This window comes from Pyrus communis, chromosome 1, assembly GCF_963583255.1.
Source record: "Pyrus communis chromosome 1, drPyrComm1.1, whole genome shotgun sequence".
Lineage (NCBI taxonomy): Eukaryota > Viridiplantae > Streptophyta > Magnoliopsida > Rosales > Rosaceae > Pyrus > Pyrus communis.
In genome coordinates, this window is record NC_084803.1 from 14,757,745 (window position 1) to 14,776,710 (window position 18,966).

An 18,966-nucleotide genomic window follows, 5' to 3' on the forward strand; every position below is an offset into this window, starting at 1 on the left:
CTATCATCCCATACATCCTCCATGAAACACCAAAAAACCATCACCATAAAAGATAGCCCCCAGAAGGCTTAGCTGGTAGGAGTAGATGCAAAAACGGTTATGCCGTGACCAGCTGCTTTGCAATGCCAGCTGGATGCTGTTGGACGATCAAATTCCAACCCACAGCCCATAAAGCAGCAACACGTGTCATGCACCACACGTGGACACCTCGGCACTGCATTTACTGCGCCTCCAACCCAATGGACCCAATCCTCTACACCGCGTGTTATTATAGATCGAAGGAAATTTTATTTTTTAAGTTGTTAATCATTTAACAAGGAAATTATTATTAGCACTCTAAAAATCTCATTCTATACTTCAAACTTTCTATATTAAGAAAGAAAAAAATACATTTATGAGGAGTGTAGAATGAGATTGTAGAGTGTCAATAACACTTCCCTTTAACAAAAACATTTTATCATTTGTTAACGATATATAATGTACCATTTCATTCCAAGTAAATTGAAAAATCTCTCCAGCTCCACAAGTTATAACCCACCAAGGACTCCCATATGACCACCCATACCACCCTCCCCCACGAAATCCAAATGAAAAAAAAAAAAACAGATACTTTTCTTCTTTTTCTTGCTCTATGGTGTTTTATTTATGCATTAAAAAGGCCACTTTTTAGTCAATTTATGGACCGACTTGTAATACATTTACGATTTAAATCTCTAAAGGCTGTACTTCTGATAAAATGGAATCAACTTTTTCTTCTAAAAATTATTTCCTACAATTCCAAGAGTTTGGTTCAATAGAGCAAATGTTTAGAATTCTTATTTCAAATTTGAACTCATACAGAATCACGAATACATATTTTGAAGTCACCGACCTGTTTTAACGTACTGTTTAAATATAGAGCTAGTATATTTTGTCGTCTCATGTCATACTGAAACTGTTTGAGCGGAAATAAGTCAACATGTCCTGCAATATTTTGTGTAAGATAAAAAAAGTAATCTTATAAAATGCCTTTTTAATTTAACTAGAAAGTACAAAATTAATGGGTCAAATTCACCCACGAGGGCGGCGCAGTCGTCGGAGCTTCCAATTGACGCGTATGCCGCTCGTTTCCGTCTTGTTTTGGACAAGGTGTGGGGACTAGGGAGAGAATTGAATTAGGTGGGTCCCATGGAAACTATGTGCAATAAATGATTGCGGTTTAATTGATTCATTAAGGCCTAAACAACGGCGTTTAGCAGTTTTGCACAAAACTAATAACCCAGGTTTAATTGTTAATTCATTTATTACATGCAAGGAGGAAACTACAGTTCACATGAATAACGTTACACTTATCATATATTTGTATATTTTTTTTATTAAAAATATAACCCATCAACATACATGAGTCTAATCTCTATTAAAAAAATAGTACAAATGATTATACAAATATATAGTAAAAATAGTGTTTTTGTTTACACATATATATATATATATATATATATATATATTTGGAGTTAATTACTCTGCCCCGTTGTGATTTGGAACAAGTGGTATTGTGATTTGGAGAGTTAAGGTTTCGTCATGTCATTTAAAAATTAGCCGACATTTACAAAATGCGACACTTTTGATCCATGTCCGTTAAACTATCAACTTAACTATTATTTTATGTGACGTGACATTTATTAGACTCATTTTGCTCTTACTTGAAAACTAAATTGGTGCCACATAAAATCATCGATACCTTAAGAAATGAGTCTAATAAATGTCACAATGGTTAATTATCCCAAAATTTTCATTTTTCTTGGGCAGTGATATTCACATGTGCATTTTTATTTCTTATACACTACTTTAGTTTTTGTTAATTGATTTTCTTGATTTCATTCGATCTACAACAACAACAAAACATTTTCTCACTAAGTGGGGTCTGCTATATGAATCATAAAATGCCATTGCACTCGATTTTGTGTCACGTCTTTCGTTAAATCCAAGTACTCTAAGAGCTCATTTGGATGTGCTTTTAAAATAACTGAAAACGCTTTTAGTGAAAATGTTTTTGGAACCAATCCTTAGTAAAAATGCAAGTAAATCTTGAAAAATCACTTAAAGTGTTTCCTGTAAGAAGCACATAATTATTGCTTATTGCAGAAAGCACTTAAAGTGTTTTTGGTACCCAAAAACATTTTCTCTAAAAGCCTTTTTAGCTATTTTAAAAGCACATACAAACAAGCCCTAAGTCTTTTCTTAGAGTCTCTTTCACAGTATTCATAGGTCTTCATCTACTCCTTCAGCCCTGAACCTCTGTCCCGTAGTCGTTTCATTTCATTCGATTTGATGATATAAAATTAAAAATGTGTATGTGAGGTAAAATGAGTATGGCGGTAGCACCACCATTTTTCCTTTCCCCTTTTATTACATCTCTTATATATAAAGGCAGAGCCCCAATTTGTGGTCACGACTTCGACAAAAAACATTAGGATAAAATTGCCCCTCAACCAAAAAAAAATCTAAAAGCAACTCAATATAATATATCAAATAATGCAATGGTAATTTGATAATTTGGTCATCATAAAATATAATATAATATAAGTGGCAAAAGAGAAAAGAATAAAAAAAATGGAATGATGAGTGAAAGTTTATGGTGCCCACGTGAAGGGGAAATAAAAATATAATAAAAAATAATGAATATTTTGTTCAAAACATTTGTAGTGGTGCATAGTGCCGGTGATAAATTAGTAAAGTTCATTTTATAAAAAAAAAAAAATTAGTACCTTACAATATGCTAACAATAATGTGATTCAATCAATTGTTTATTAAATATATTTTTTTTATAAAAAATGTCTTTCGCACACGGATAATAATGTGATTAAATTAATTATTAAATGATTTTTTTTAGGGGTGATCTTAGCTTCACAATAGGCTAGCAATAATATGATTCAATCAATTGTTTATTAAATATTATTTATTATTCATTTACTTTAAATATTCGACTTTCTTTTTGTCAATTTATGCATATAAATACATTTAAAATGTGTAAGTCACGTGTAACGTACCGTCATTTAAAAAATGTGTTATGCACACGTGAGCGCGTACATGATGGCTAGTATAAAGTTAAAATAAATAAAAATTCAGCCACAAAAAGATTGAGAGAGAGAAAGAAGAGAGTGCGCATGGAAATAGCTGGATTTGTGAGAGGACGACGCAAGAGTGTCTTGATTTCTTGCGTCCAAATTCCATAACGACCCCCACCTCTCTACTCTCCACACCCACCACTCTCCTCCTCCACTCACACTTTCACACCCAAAAATCAAAATTTGATTTTGTTTTTGTGTGCAGCGGAGGAAAATGGAAACGACGGCGTTTGAGTCAGTGGACCAAGTGGTGCAAGAGATCATGAGAATTCACAGATCTTTGCCGCCGAGGCCGGCCGTCGATGAGGTGGAAGCGGCGGTGACGCTGGTTCGGAATGTGGAGATGGCGGAGCAGGCCAGGCTCGACGCCATTGCCAGGCAGACCAAGAGCTTGCAAGTTCCGGAGGAGCTGTTCATGGTGCTGCAGGAGATGCAGAGGAATTTGGTCTACTTCAACGGCAAGGAGGAGATGCGGGAGGCCCATAAGTTGCTCGATCTTGAGAACCTACATAATCTGTTCGACGATTTGATTCAGAGAGCCTCCACTTGCGTCTCCTCTCCCAATTCCACTTCTTCCTCTTCGGCGGCGGCGGTGAATTTGAGTTCGAAGTCGAATTCCGTTTCTGGGGTTCTTCCTCACAGGCCCTCTCCTTCTTCTTCTGGTTCTGCTGCTGCGTATGTGTTCAACACTGACAGGGGAGGTGTTGCTAAAACTGCTTCAGCCAGAGTCAGCAGAGATGACAGTTTCGTGGTCAGCAAGCCCAAGAAAGCATTCTACTTGGATGGAATTGGGGCTGGACCTGCTGTTTCTGCAACTCCCCAGATAGTGGATTCGTCTCTGAGGTCGGTTTCCGCTCTCAATTCAACCGGAGGAGGTGGAGTTGGAGGTGGGTTTTCGATACACTATAAATTTATCGTATTTTTATTGATTTATAGGTTTGAATCGTTTATTGATTTATTGGTTTGAATTGTTTCTCGGGCTCTTTGCGTTATTGGGTAATGTGGGTTTCGTTTGTTTGATTGATCGTTTGTGTGTTGGGTTCTATAGGTCAAGAGGGTGAAAAATTGAGTCTAATAAAGTTGGCGAGTTTAATTGAAGTGTTCGCAAATAAAGGCACTAAGGATGTTAATCTTCGGAACAAGTTGATGGATCAAATCGAATGGCTGCCTGACTCGATAGGAAAGCTTTCTAGATTGGTCTCCCTTGATTTGTCCGAAAACCGGATTCTGGTCCTCCCAACCACCATTGGAGGTCTTTCCTCCTTGACCAAATTGGATTTGCACTCAAACAGGATTGCTCAGCTGCCCGACACTATCGGAGATCTTCTTAGCCTTGTCTCACTAGACCTTAGAGCAAACGACTTGACTGCTCTGCCGGCTACCTTTGGCCGATTGGTGCTTCTTGAAGAGCTCGATTTGAGCTCAAACAGGCTCGCTGTGCTTCCTGACACAATTGGATCCCTTGCTAGCCTCAAGACATTGAATGTTGAGACCAATGATATTGACGAAATTCCTCATACTATTGGTCATTGTACCTCACTCAAAGAGCTGCGTGCAGATTATAACCGGCTTAAAGCACTTCCTGAAGCTGTGGGAAAGATTGAGAGCTTGGAGGTTTTGTCCGTGCGTTACAATAACATCAAACAGTTGCCCACAACCGTGTCGTCTCTATTGAGTCTGAGGGAGCTGGATGTGAGTTTCAATGAGCTTGAGTCTGTGCCTGAGAACTTGTGTTTTGCCACCTCACTTGTTAAGATGAACATTGGAAACAATTTTGCTGATCTGCGATCCCTGCCAAGGTCTATTGGGAACCTCGAGATGCTTGAAGAGTTGGATATCAGCAACAACCAGATACGGGTTCTCCCAGACTCTTTCAGGATGCTCACTCGACTACGTGTTCTACGTGTTGAAGAAAACCCTCTTGAAGTCCCACCAAGACACATAGCTGAAAAGGGGGCGCAAGTAAGTTTCTTCTGTTGTTTTGACTTCTTTATCCAATAGGTTTGTAACTTCTATCTCAAGGCTAACTGTGCTCCCATGATGCATCTTAGGCTGTTGTTCAATACATGGCTGAGCTGGTCGTAAAAAGAGATGTTAAAGCACAACCTGTTAAGCAGAAAAAGACTTGGGCTCAAATCTGCTGCTTCTCGAGGTCAAACAAAAGGAAGCGCAATGGTGAAGATTATGTAAAAGCCTGATTAATCACTGAATCCCTGACTAGAGATGTGAAAATTTCTATCGAGTAAGTTACCAAAACAATATCTTGGCGAATTTACTTATGAGCCGGAAAAGTAGAATTCATGCATTTTACCTCCACATATATGTAACGAGTACTACTAGGGATGATTTGATTAGGTTTTCTGTCACATTTTTGTGCCACTCACATACCTTTCTTATTTCTTTCAAACAGGAATACCAGCTGTTAGCAGGCTAGATGAGAAAAGAGACTACGAATCAACATCAACTAAGATGGTGGGTTTCCAAATCGTTCCATTGACTCTTCAATACCAAAATTGTATATCTGTTTTTTATTTGTTTTTGTTACAATTTTATCTTTTGATCCATCTGTATTTCTGTTATCTTTGAGTCAAAATGAGGTGTACAATTCAGCCGGCATATAGGAGAAACGAAAAAACTTTTACTCTGTAAATCACCTCCAATCCATTGTTCATGATGTCTCCGTATGTGTATCCTTTCTACCACTTGTAATTGAATTTGTTTCCACTCAAATAGAATCTAGCATCTTATGTTTACTCCATTGTTGCTGATTTAGTAAAAATATTCAGATTCTGACTTTCGACGTGATCTGGGTACCGAAAGTCTTGATCTTATCTGTAGGATGGAGGATCTTGACCCAAATCCGGATAGATGCCTGATTGTTGCTTAATACTTAATAGCTTGTTGACTTTGCTCCCAATTGCTCTCCACAGATTATATCTGAGCAGAAGACTCTTCTTTATGATTGCAACTCAGATTATATCTGACTTTGCTCCCAATAGCTTGTTGGTTATTTTCAAAACTTACTGTAGTGTATTGCATACTGTTGAGAGTCGCATGGTTAGAAAATCTTGAGATTTTAGGGTAATTATGAGATCAGCAACTCCCTTAACCTTCCAGTCATCAGATCTGCAACTTCCTTAACCTTCCGGTCAGCCCCTTCCATGGTCAACTTTGGGGAGACCTGTATTTTTTTTTTTTTTTTCTTTCTAGAAATTGTTTGGTGTGGCAGTCAACGCCTTACGGTTATAGTTATGAGAAGAGTGGACGACTTGACACGTGCTATAACATGAGTGATTGGTAATACCAGGGCTGTGTGACGGTTACACCAGAAATTTTCTATTGTTAATCTTCCCGTTCCAGCTATGATCATATCACCACCAGCTGATTCAGCTCCATCACATGCCCCCCTCACTCCTTTACAGCGCATCTTTCATGGGTTGAATTGAAAAATACAGACCCTAGCTTCCAGGAAGGTACATTCAAGACCTCCCCATTCCTGGGACCCTGACTTCCTTGAGACCGGCCCTACCAGCGATGAAAAAGACCGGTGGGTGTAGCGGCGGTGGTGGCCCAGTAGATTTCAGGTGGTTGGCATTTCGGACAAAAAATATATATCAATCTGGCATTTGTCAAATTTACAGGACCCCTGGATGAGGTGGCGAGGCATGCATGTTGGGGGGGGTTGAGAAATAGGGAACAAGAGCATCCTGCGCCCAAACCTAAGCATATGTGAAGGGCAGTATTAAATTCGACTGAGTTTTTTGGCCAGCATTGGGCTCTCTGCCCATGTGAAATCAAACTATATGATTATATCAATTGAATTATACAAGATATATTGTTTGATGTGATTAATGATGTGTAATTTATAAGGTGATATTGATTATGCTAGGAATAATCGTCCACGCACTACGAAATTTGAAAGATCATTTACCGATTTGATTGGGTTTAAATTTACAATCAGGTCCATACTTGGCCGCTAAATTTGATGTGGGTCGAGCCATCTAGGTAGGAGGACAGTGGTTTAGAAGTAGGCTAGATCTGAGAAATTTAGTATGGACTTTTGGTAATTTGGAGTAGGTTGTATCATACCGTGCGCTCTACGACTCTTCTTACCAACCCATTATAGCCAATCCCTGAGTGTATATACGTCTACAATGGAGTCTATGCCTACCAGTCACTTATGAGTAGCGTATGCTAAAATAGCTCATTGTGTGAAGGTGCAGAACGTAGAAGGAGCATTCGTTACTCCGAATGCATAACCAAGTGAAACGAAACGCCCCTTCATTAGTGAAACTGTTTGCTTGTCACACATACAGATCTTCTCCAGATCCCCTTCCACCTAATTCACCTAGTTCGGAATCCGGGCTGTTGAAATTTGATTTAACGGCTACAAATAAGAGGCCCCTTTAAAAGTGATAATAACTGTAGCCGTTGGATCAAATTTTAACGGTTCGGATTTCGAACTAGATGGATTAACTAATCTTAGGAGCTCGTGTTTTGATATGTCTTTGCCTCTCTTGAATCATACACAAAACAAAAGTCAAAAAAGAAATGCTAAAGGGAGTCTTTTAAAATGAGACTCTTCATGGAGTATCTGTTACCTCACATATTTTGTACAATATTTTTTAATATTAGCATAAAAATTAATTTTAAATTGTGAAGTATTATGTATCAGAAAGTCCCTGAAAATTCATTTTTGCGGAGTCCCTTGGCATTTATCGAAGTCAAAAGGAAATGGATGTGGCTCCAAATACAATTGACTGGAAAATATTAAAACATTATTTGGGTGGGTTTTTCTTCACGTGAGAAATTGTAAACTTTTCTTGCATTGCGTTCGTGGCTAACTCTCTATATTTGTTTGGTGACTGTCAAATGTCAATGCCGTTGTAACACGAGAATCATGATAAATAAATAAATAAATAAAGAATCTTGATCTTGGATTTTCTTTGTGATGATTTCAAGAATACGTGAATTATATCCGTTCATCGTATATCATGCGATCAGAAATTATTTTAAATAATTTTATTTAAAATTAAATGCAAACAGAAAATGACAAAAAATGACTGTACGATGTACGATGAACGAACACGATTTACGAATCCCAAAGATCCTCATCAAAAAGATCTGAAGAGGATCCTGTTGAATAAATAAATATGTAAAGCACTACAAATCCCAATCTTCTTTCATATAATACTTGTCATTGCCTACGTGTATTTATCTTGATACGACAGAGCACTAATGAGTTATAATCTCAAATAACAAGTTAATTTCAATGTCAATCGTTTCAAATATAAAGTCATAATTTTGCCATGTTTCGTGCGGGATTTAGAGTAAATTAATTAGAAATTGACAACTAAAAATTAAATAAAGAGATTTAAAATGAGCAGATGAAATGCAGTAGAGAGATTTGCTAATGACTACGTGAAAAAAGTTTTTCTCAAATTTTGTTTTGGATCGTATGGTGTATCTCCAAACTCTTAACCTAATAATATTATGTAGTTTATTTCTAACTGTTTGGACCCAAATTTACACCATCGGCCCGTGCAATCAAGGTCATTGAGTGAGCATAGCTCTCAACCGTCGGATGAAAAGTGAAGATAATTTTGTTATTATTGAAAGATAATATTATGATTTTGTTTGGACCCAAAATTACATCATCGGCCTGTGCAATCAAGGCCATTGAGTGAACATAGCTCCCAACCGTTGGATGGAAAAGTGAAGATAATTTCGTTATTGTTAAAGGATAATACTATGGTTTTTATCATAATATTTATCTTTTAATATGAATTATCTTCAAATTTTCTTATACGGGATAAATAGGATGCAAATTTTATCTCCAACTTGGAAGTGAGCATGCAGTTCAATTTGATTTGGGATTCTCGGCATTTTGACGTATGCTTGGAGTCGGTTAACCGTGCATGAAGGTTATCTTTTGGTTAATGGTGATATCTGATGATCACAAAAAGATAATGATGCGGCATATTCCGAGTTGGAATGATTAGTAGCACATAAATTTATGCTAATAATTAGCATATTCTTCAGGGGCAGGGGCTAAAGTGTTTCAATTTTGGCAATGCATGCACTTGGACGCAAACATGGGCCCTAACATTGCATGGTTCCTTAGGATGCTATAGAAAGAGTTTCATGTGCATGCAAATTGGTCTGATTCCATCAAATCCAATAGCAAATAGCCAATGAGGATGGGTCACTGTTAAACGGCTAAATGGGATGGTTATCAAGAGTTTTTATGAAGTGCTTATCTTCGAGAGATTCAAATTGTGGCCAGCTACGGATGTTTTGCGAGAAACACATATAGAACCAAATACTCGTCCTTATAAATACAGATGCAGTGGCAACGGGGAAAAGGACCTCCAATTCAACACACAACTGCCATGCGTAAAACCTCTCAAACATTTTGAGATTTTTTTATTTTCTTTTTCCCGCCGACACATCTTCAGTATGAATAAACAGCACTGTGAAGGCAACCGGCGAACACCTTCAGTTTAGATAAACAGCACTGTTGCCGCAAAATCAACTGACCAAGGAGCACCTTCAGTTTGGATAAACAGCACTGCATCGAGGCCGATTGGTTACCTATCCAAGTCTCGGTCGAGAAGGGTTTTCGAATCCTTATTGGCAGAGGTCATCTTATTAGCCTTCTCGGTGAAATAAGGTGTTACGAATTACGACATTCGGCGTACTGAACACCGAGTGATTTTATGATTGGATACTCACAAGTGAGTTTCAGAGTTCGGCATTCTGACGGCCGAACCACATTCACCATCAAGACATACATCACCTTTGAATACTTGTGTCCGTATAGTCTGGTGTCGATTCGACGTGCTTATACTCTTACGAATATAATCACTGTGACCGAATCCAGCGCCGACGATTTGTGAACTTCGTAGAATTAGCAGCCTTGTCTTCATGCTCTAGAATCCAAAAGCTGAGATTTGTTCCTTCCTCGGCCGCAGTCGCAAGATTAAGAAGTCAGCAACACGCTTAACGCAACATCAACAAATTTTACTCCTCGGCCGACGAGTTGGCACGCCCCGCATTCAACCGAATGACGTAGTTAGCTTATTAGTTACTCGGCCTGCGTGCCACGTAGGTTTGGTAGTTTTTTAGGGTCAACAGATTTTTATCATAATAATTATCGTTTAACAAATTATCTTGATATTTTCTTATACGAGATAATAAGATGCAAAGTAAGTTTCCGAGCAAGCAGTATAATTCAAATGGAATTGGGACTCCTATTATCAAATTGAGCAGCAACATGGTGATGGTGCATTAAGATGAGGTTTGAATAGTCAAGATGCATGGTTTTGGGATAACAGTGCAGTCAGGATAATGATGCAAATTGGAATGTCATTGGTACATGGAATTTGGATGACAGAGATCCACGACATTTAAATATTATAACCAATCTTTGGATTAGATTGGTGTTCTGCAAAGATGAAAGGAGCACACGACATTGACCCGAGGAATCTTGACTTTGAGGGATATTATAAAAAATGTTCTTTATCACAATATATAGACGTTGAGAGTTATAATGCAACTGGAATACTTTATTTCAGTGGCTGAGCATTACAAAATCTATAAATAGAGGCAGTGGTAACAACAAAAAGGACCTCCAATTCAACACACAATTGCCCTGCGCAAAACCTCTCAAACATCTTGAGATTTTTTATTTTCTTTTTCTCGCCGACACATCTTCAGTTTGGATAACCATCACTGTGAAGGCAACCGGCAAACACCTTCAGTTTGGATAAACAGCACTATTGCCGTAGAATCAACCGACCGAAGAGCACCTTCAGTGTGGATAAACAGCATTGCGTCAAGGCCGACTGGTTACTTATCCAAGTCTCGGTCGAGAAGGATTTTTGAATCCTTATTGGCAGAGGTCATCTTATTAACCTTCTCGGCGAAGTAAGGTGTTACGAGTTACAACATTCGGCGTATTGAACACCGAATGATTTTATGATTGGATACTCACAAGTGAGTTTCAGAGTTCGGCATTCTGACAGCCAAACCACATTCACCATCAAGACATACATCACCTTTGAATACTTATGTCCGTACAGTCTGGTGTTGATTTAACATGCTTATACTCTTACGAATATAATCACTGTGATCGAATCCGGCACCGACGATTTGTGAACTTCGCAGAACTAGCAGCCTTGTCTTTAGGCTCGAGAATCCAAAGGCCGAGATTTGTTCCTTCCTCGGCCGCAGTCGCAAGATAAAGAAGTCAGCAACGCGCTCAACGCAACATCAACAAATTTTACTCCTCGGCTGAGCTCAGCCGACGAGTTGACACGCCCTGCATTTAACTGAAAGACGTAGTTAGCTTATTAGTTACTCAGCCTGCGCGCCAAGTAGGCTTGGTAGTTTTTAGGGTCAACACTAACTAAGTACATTGGTATTTGTAAATATGCGATCCAAACATAGCTTCTCGGAAATATGACAAGTAATAGGTGAAATGGAAATTGGTTTGCCACTAGATTATTTTTTCTTATCACTTAAATATACATCAATTTCACACCAGTGACATTTGATATGAATAGCCAAATCAATTAAAATTTAGAGACAAATAACTCGCCTACTAAAAAAAAAGAAAAAAAATATTTTTTTTTACAAGACAAATAAAACAATTTTAATTTACAAATAAGAAAATTCAGACTCGATTGCAGTAAGACCATCTTACATGTTTAACATTATTGTCGCGGACAAGAATTGTGCCACATGGTGTGCCATTAGTACACATGATAAATATAAGGGTAAACTGCTATTTGACCCCTTGAATTATTACCCCAGTTGAAATTGACCTCCTGAACTATTTTCGTCAAATTCACCTTGAATTATTACCATTTAACCCCTTGTCTGTAGATTCTATCCATTATTTCGTCAAATTCAAGAATAAATTAGTCTTTCTATCATCAATTCTTACTTATCAACTATAACCACCAATAAATTTATGGCATATGAACACAAGATAATGTGTAATGACAATGTGAAATTGTCCTATATGTAAACGTTCGGTTTTTATTTATTTTTAATGTTTTCTTATTATGTTATATGTTTTACACATTATTTTGTGTTTATGTGTCATAATTTTATTGGTAGTTATCATTGACTAGTATGAATTGATGATGAAATGACTAATTTGCCTTTGAATTTGACGGAATGATGGACGGAATCTAGTGGCAATGAGTTAATTGACTGATTTTAAATATTTCAGAGGGTTAATTTATCAAAAAAATAATTCAGGGTGTCAATTTCAACTGGAGTAATAATTTAGAGGATTAAACCGCATTTTACCCTAAATATAATTAGCAAGGTGAACAAAACGACAACGCTTGAGGAGTATGGCCCCGATTGGGCTCGTAACGCTGATGTGCGGAAGTATAGAGTGACCTACTTGATTGTACTCTCTTCATTACGAATGTAACAGTTTGAAGATCCATGACCAGGAGAAATTTTGAGCTCAACGAACACACGTCAAGCAGTATTATTAATCAACGCGTTATAATATGGATAAATAATTACGTTGATATGTCATGAAACTAACATTTAATATTAAAAAAAAATTTATGCACGTGTCAAATTGGGTGAATTTGTAACACCAATAGCGGTGTAATTGTCTCGTTGTAAAATTAGGACTAGAAGGTCATCTAGCTAATTTGTTGATGGACAAAAGAGGAATTAACTAAAGAAAAAATTAGATAAAAACATACTGCAAGAAATTTATTTCTTCAATCTTTAGTGACAGTCAAATGTTATTAAAACTGCTGAGAGTTTTTTAGTGACAGAATGGCTATTAGCCAATGCTGTCAATAATTCGACATTGGAGGTGGAATGATGATCATCAGTCACCGTAAGCATTTTGATGGGATATTCTGCAGAACTGTGATTATGGCGGAGGAAGTACTTTTGAGCATGGCAATGTGTTATGCAATGTGTTTTCGTCCTATATCTCCCAAATTAAAATATATATTAACAGACTGTCAACCTATTCTTTCTCGGTCCATTTACTACCTTTCCTTCTAAATATTGGTTTCTCTCTAACTTTTCTTTTGATGCTAGCCTCGTACTCAGGTACCGTACGTTATAAGACCCGATTCGATCATCAAAATGTCCTGAAGCAATGCTTCCAAGTGTTTCTCATCTTGCTCATCAGTACTCACCAGCAACTCTTGAGCGTAGTTCTTCAAAGAAGTCCGGGGTATCGTCGTCAATGATCAGATCTATAAGAACAGCTCCAAACCTCTTGTTCTCATCAAAGGTCCACTCATGATCCTTTGAGTTCTACAGAAATAGAGAGCAAAAAAGCCTAGTTCTTCCTTATCTTATGGCGGGCACAGATTCATGCATATACTTGGTTCCCTTAAGAGTTTTTTTTAGTATAACAGCTACACGTACCGGCACGTTACTTGGTGCACCAGTCCACACATTATTAAATGGCCGACATAGTTGTTATGTCATGAACGCAGAAGTTATATATACATCAATAGAAATGGGAATGGCATGCACAGCCTCCACCTCCCAACATAGAGCGACAATGGATGTTGTTGTATCGTCTCAGCTCAAACATTGCTTGGATATAGAGTTGTCTGGCCGTCGAAAAAGAACTCTGGGATCAACAGAAGAACTTCGAGTCGTGTCTGGACCGTATAATCATACTTCATCTGAAGTTATCTCCATGTATACAGATTCCACAAATGCTAATTCCATGATTGGACCATTTGCTAGAAATTATAATATACAGTATATACTGACATTTCTAGCTGCTGAAAGAAGAGATATATACAAGAAAACAAATTCCACAAAGTTTTATCTTTTTTTTTTTTAATTTTTTGAATTTTATCTTTTGCACATTCACTATACTATAATTTCTTTTATGTACGTATATACTTGTTTAGAAGTAGGCATAGGCTCAATTTTGTACGGATTGGTACAGGGCTGCTACCAAAACCGAAAACGAATTAACTCGGTACGGTTCGGTTCGGCACGAGAGTATGCTGAATTAATACCAAACCTGACGGGTTTGGGTCGGTTTGCTATGAAAAATGCCCAATTCGGTTCTGGTCTTCATTTACAGGCCCTTTTTATTTTTATGAAAATTGGCCCAAATCTGTTCTGGGCTTCAGTTACAAACTTTTTATTTTATGAAAATAGGTACAAATCCAAATTTTGTTGTACATTATGCCCATTTGTGTCATAAATCTAAATTTTTTTTTTTTAACTTGGGCTCGCTCAAAATAGGCCATTGAACCCCAAAACTTATATAATATGCCCAATTGGTTTTGGGCTTCAGTTACAGCCATATTTTATGAAATAGGTCAAAATCCAAATTTTGTTGTACATTATGCCCATTTGTGTCACAAATCCTTTTCTTGTTTTCAATCTTATTTCGATTAAGGCATTCACTCTACCGATTGAAGCAATTCGGGCAGATATGGTATAGAGGAATTTATAACATTTCAGATGTATTAAATTATAAATTACTTTTAAAGAGTTTTAAAAATTTAAGGAAATTCTAGAGAATTTGAGATATTTCATAGTGTATCTAATCATTCTCAAATCATATCCATTTGAGAATTTGAGATATTCACTCAAAAGTTATATAAAATCTCTAGAAATCAATAAGTCCATCAAAATCCATAAATATATTAATTCATTAAAGTATTTCAAAATCTCAATTGAACAGACACCTTAAGCCAATTTATTGGGCTCTTAGGTTCGAGAAAAACTTGTGTGGGGCTTGGCGTGCCATTGGATTTTATTGAGTGGCATTACAATCCAATCAAAATTCACCACATGGTAAGTCTAAATATAATCTTTTATTTTTAAATTTAAAGCTCTTATAAAAAAATTTCTTACTAATTAATATACACCATAAGAATAATTTATTGGTTTTTTTTTTTTCTCTTCTCCTCTCTCTCTGTTTTCTTCCCAAATTTTCTCTACTGTCTTCTTCCCCACTCTATCTTTCCTTTCTTCATATGAATATGGGAAAAAAACAATTAAGTCATCTTCTCCCACTATCATGAAATGGGAAAAAAAAAATCCAACACATATTTCATATTTTACAAAAGCTGTATTTTTACAAGAGTTGTTCGTTCATTTAAAATTTAATTATATATTTTTAACAATATTATAAATAATAATGAACGTTTTGATATTTTAAACACAAAACTTACTACAGTAATTAAGATTGCAAATGTTGGAAACCCAGTGACCAAAACCGGCTGTTGATACAAGGTGAGTTCACGTACCTGAAGAAAACTATATTTTTATATATACATTGAGGAAGGTGAAAAGTAAAAAAGGAAAAATAGATTTTGAAAAATATTACACAACAAAGGAAAAAGGAACAAACTTCCATCTCCATTTTCCTTTTTCCCAGCAATAGAAAGGACTTGGGAAGAAAATTTGAATGGCTTAATTTTTTTTTATCATATTCTTATGAAGAAAGGAAAGGAAGACACGAGTAGGGAAAAAAAAACATTAGATTAATCTCATAGAAAAAATAATTATGAGAGCTTTAAATATAAAAAAGTAATAAAAGTTTTATATTGTAGAATTGTCATGCGGTGAGTTTTGATTGGATTGTAGTGCCACACAGCAAAATTCAGTGGCAAGACAAGCCCCACACAAGTTTTTCTCCTTAGGTTCATATCTCTTTACATTTTCTGAAGTTTATGTTGAAAAAAAAAAAAAAAAAATTACATACGTACAACCAACTTTAGACCCCTTTTATGGCAAGCTATCCATACCACTTCGACCACAATTCCAAGCATGTCCGCCTAAGAGCAACTTCATCCCTTCCACTTGCTCTTGCAATGGATGATTCAATCCCCTTACTCCAACAAAAACAGCTCCAGCCCACCCAAATCAGTGGGTCTTACTCCCCCAGACTCAGCAATCAGGCTATTCTCGCCTGCCTTTGCGCTTGAGGCTATATGACGTCATGCTAATGTTTCATGACAAAAAAAAATTTGCAAGTCAGGATTCAACAGCAGGAGACGGTGGTCGGGGGATGAGGCGGTCTTCTCGAAGACGATCCACTTGGTCTCGGGAGTGTTGCAGCCGACATGGAGGTAAACCTTGACGGCGTTCTGGCCTTGCGCAGTCGAGGCAGTGGAAGAGGTGGAGTCTTGGGTTTTGATTTGGCTCTAAAGCAGCGGCTTATAATTTTGGAGGAAATCAAATAGGCTGAGAATTTTGAGAAATGCGGAGGAAGAAGGTCGAAGGAAACGAGGGTTCAATTGACAAAAAAAAAATAAAACGAAAATTTCTACTGGGAAGGGATATGGAGGGGACGGATACTGAACTTAGACCATCTCCAATGGTGATCTATAACCTAAAAATATTTAGCCCAAAAAATTTAGGTTTTAGCCCAGAAACAGTTTTTCTACTCCAACCATTCTGGCCTAAAATTTTAGTCCCAGATTATCAAAAAAATGAATTAAGGCTATTTTTTTTTTAAATTAACTTTAAAAGACTATCTTAAATTAATTTTATGAACATTTAAACCTAAAAATATTTAAATTCCGATAAATTTTGAAAGATCACTAAATCAATACATGAAAATCATGATAAACCACATAAACTAAAAAAAAGAAAAAAAGACAATTAATAAACCACATAAACTTAATACAATCGAAAACTCATAGACTATATAAATTTAATAATGATATCCATCATCTTGACTTGGTGATGGACTTGGGTGATAGTCTTGAGATGAATCATCATCTTGAAATATACTCCTTGTGGCATTTCTTCGTAAAATTTCCTTTTGTTTACCACGTAAGTATTTCTTCCTCTCTGGAGTGTATTTATCGAGGTCCTCCATTATCAAATTAGTTTCGTACCTTTCTTGCTCCTTATCCCTTTCTTCCTTCATGGCCAAAAACATTTGGGCCGATTCTTCTTGCCGATGGCACTGGTTTCCGTTCATTCTTGCCATTTCGCTAGCAAATTGTGCACGTATCGAATCTTGGGACTTCCCTTTTCTCTTTGCTTCCTTTTGCTTATCTCTACCTGGGGGTCTTGGAAAAGAAGAAGTTGGGCTCATTTGGTCGACACCTTCATTGTCGGCAAAATTCACACCTTCATTGACATCATTTGGGGGTGGGGCTTCATTATGAAATAATCTTCCACATTGTTGATTCGCATCGGTTCCCCACCTCGGACAATCCTTGAGGATATTCCAAGCATGATGCAACTTAAAAGCTTGATTTTTTGGTGTAGTTCTTATCTTGTAAATTGCCATTGCTTTGTCACTCTATGCAACAAATACATAAAAACAATTAGTTGCAAAATACTATTATGTACATGACAACTAAAATATCAACAAAAAAACTCACAATTTCTGAGGTGCCCCTTCTACTAGGCATGTCAACCATGGCTCTCTCCAAGCTTCCCTTCCACAAAGTGCACGCTTTGTTGATAATCTTCCACCGATCATAAACACCACCAACTTCCCTTCGACCGGCGTTGGAGTTTTCATGGAACTTATCAATGATTTCACCCCACAAAACCTTTCTATTTTGATTGGTGCCGACGACACCATCTTCGCTAACAGAAATCCATGCCAAACATAAAGCAATATCTTCGTCAAAGGTCTAATTACGACCTCTAATATGCTCTTTTGCCATCTCAAAAATTTTGGAAATGAGAAGAAATGGTAGAAAGAAAAATTGGAAGAATTGTAGGAGAAAAGTGAGTTTTGTGTGGATGTTTGAACAAATACATAGGTATTTATAGAGTTTTTGGTTGAATTTTAAGTTAAATAATTTTTTAAATAATTTTAGCTGTTGGATTTAAATTTGGACCGTTAGATCTTTTTTTTTTTACCGTTACATTTGATTATATTCGATCTAAGCCGTTGGATTCAATAAATATATAAATATAAAACTTAAAAAAAATAATTTGAACCTAGACCGTTGGATTAACCAACAGCCCATTTAAATGGAGCCGTTGTATGAAGAAAAGTAGTCGCTGGGCTACAGTAAAACTGATAGCAGATGGGACAAACCATGTGGGTGGGCTTCAGCTGCACTGTTCATGCGCGTGAGGAAGATTGGGTTTTGGGGTGTGGGCTTCACAGCCCACTTTTCACTCTCATCCGTGGGTCCCACTTCAATTTGTGGGCTAAATTTGTGACTAGTATTTGGGTTCATTTTAAGTTTTAGGTTTTAGGTTTGGTTTAGGTTTTGGGTTGGAGTGGATTTTTGGGGGGGGGGGGGGGGAAGGGAAAATTTAGGTTATAAGCCACCATTGGAGATGGTTTTACTGGGTTTCTAGGAAGAGCGAAGAAAGAATAATGGAAAAAAAAAAAAAAAGGAAAAAGCAAAATGAAATTACTGCACGGGCAATTTTTTTTACTGAGTGACGATGTACTCAAGTCATTAATGTTTACTAAGACAATAATTGCCAATTGCCCAATAGCTTGAGCTATTATCGTTCTCAGATCAAACACAATCTTGGACTAAATGTTATTTTTTAGGTTTTATTCCTCCCTTCCCAAATCTAACCTAATCTATGCTAAATATGTGGGCTAAAAGCTAAAAGTCAAACAAAAGCCAAATTTCCCCCGGAATTTAGCCCAGAAAATGGTGTGAGCACCACCAACGGGACCCCACCCACATGGGCATGTCTTCCAGGATTTATTGAATCCAACGGTTGAAATCAAATATAATCAAATATAACGGTAAAAAAAAAATCTAACGGCCCAAATTTAAATCTAACAGTTAAAATAATTTCAAAAATTATTTAACTCAAAATTCACCCAAATTTAGTAATTTTTTTTAATATTTATCGAAATTTAAATATTTTTAGGTTAAAATGTTCA

The 18,966-nt window shown here is 36.8% G+C and overlaps 1 protein-coding gene across 1 annotated transcript; it reads left to right on the forward strand.

Moving 5' to 3' along the window:
- Positions 1 to 3,119: 3,119 nt before the first annotated feature.
- LOC137746844 (plant intracellular Ras-group-related LRR protein 4-like) lies at positions 3,120 to 5,860 on the forward strand. Its single transcript, XM_068486856.1, has 4 exons — positions 3,120 to 3,994; positions 4,156 to 5,069; positions 5,159 to 5,349; positions 5,518 to 5,860. Exons 1-3 carry the CDS (start codon positions 3,322 to 3,324, stop codon positions 5,303 to 5,305), a joined length of 1,734 nt encoding a protein of 577 aa, XP_068342957.1. The 5' UTR covers positions 3,120 to 3,321; the 3' UTR covers positions 5,306 to 5,349; positions 5,518 to 5,860.
- Positions 5,861 to 18,966: the final 13,106 nt, after the last annotated feature.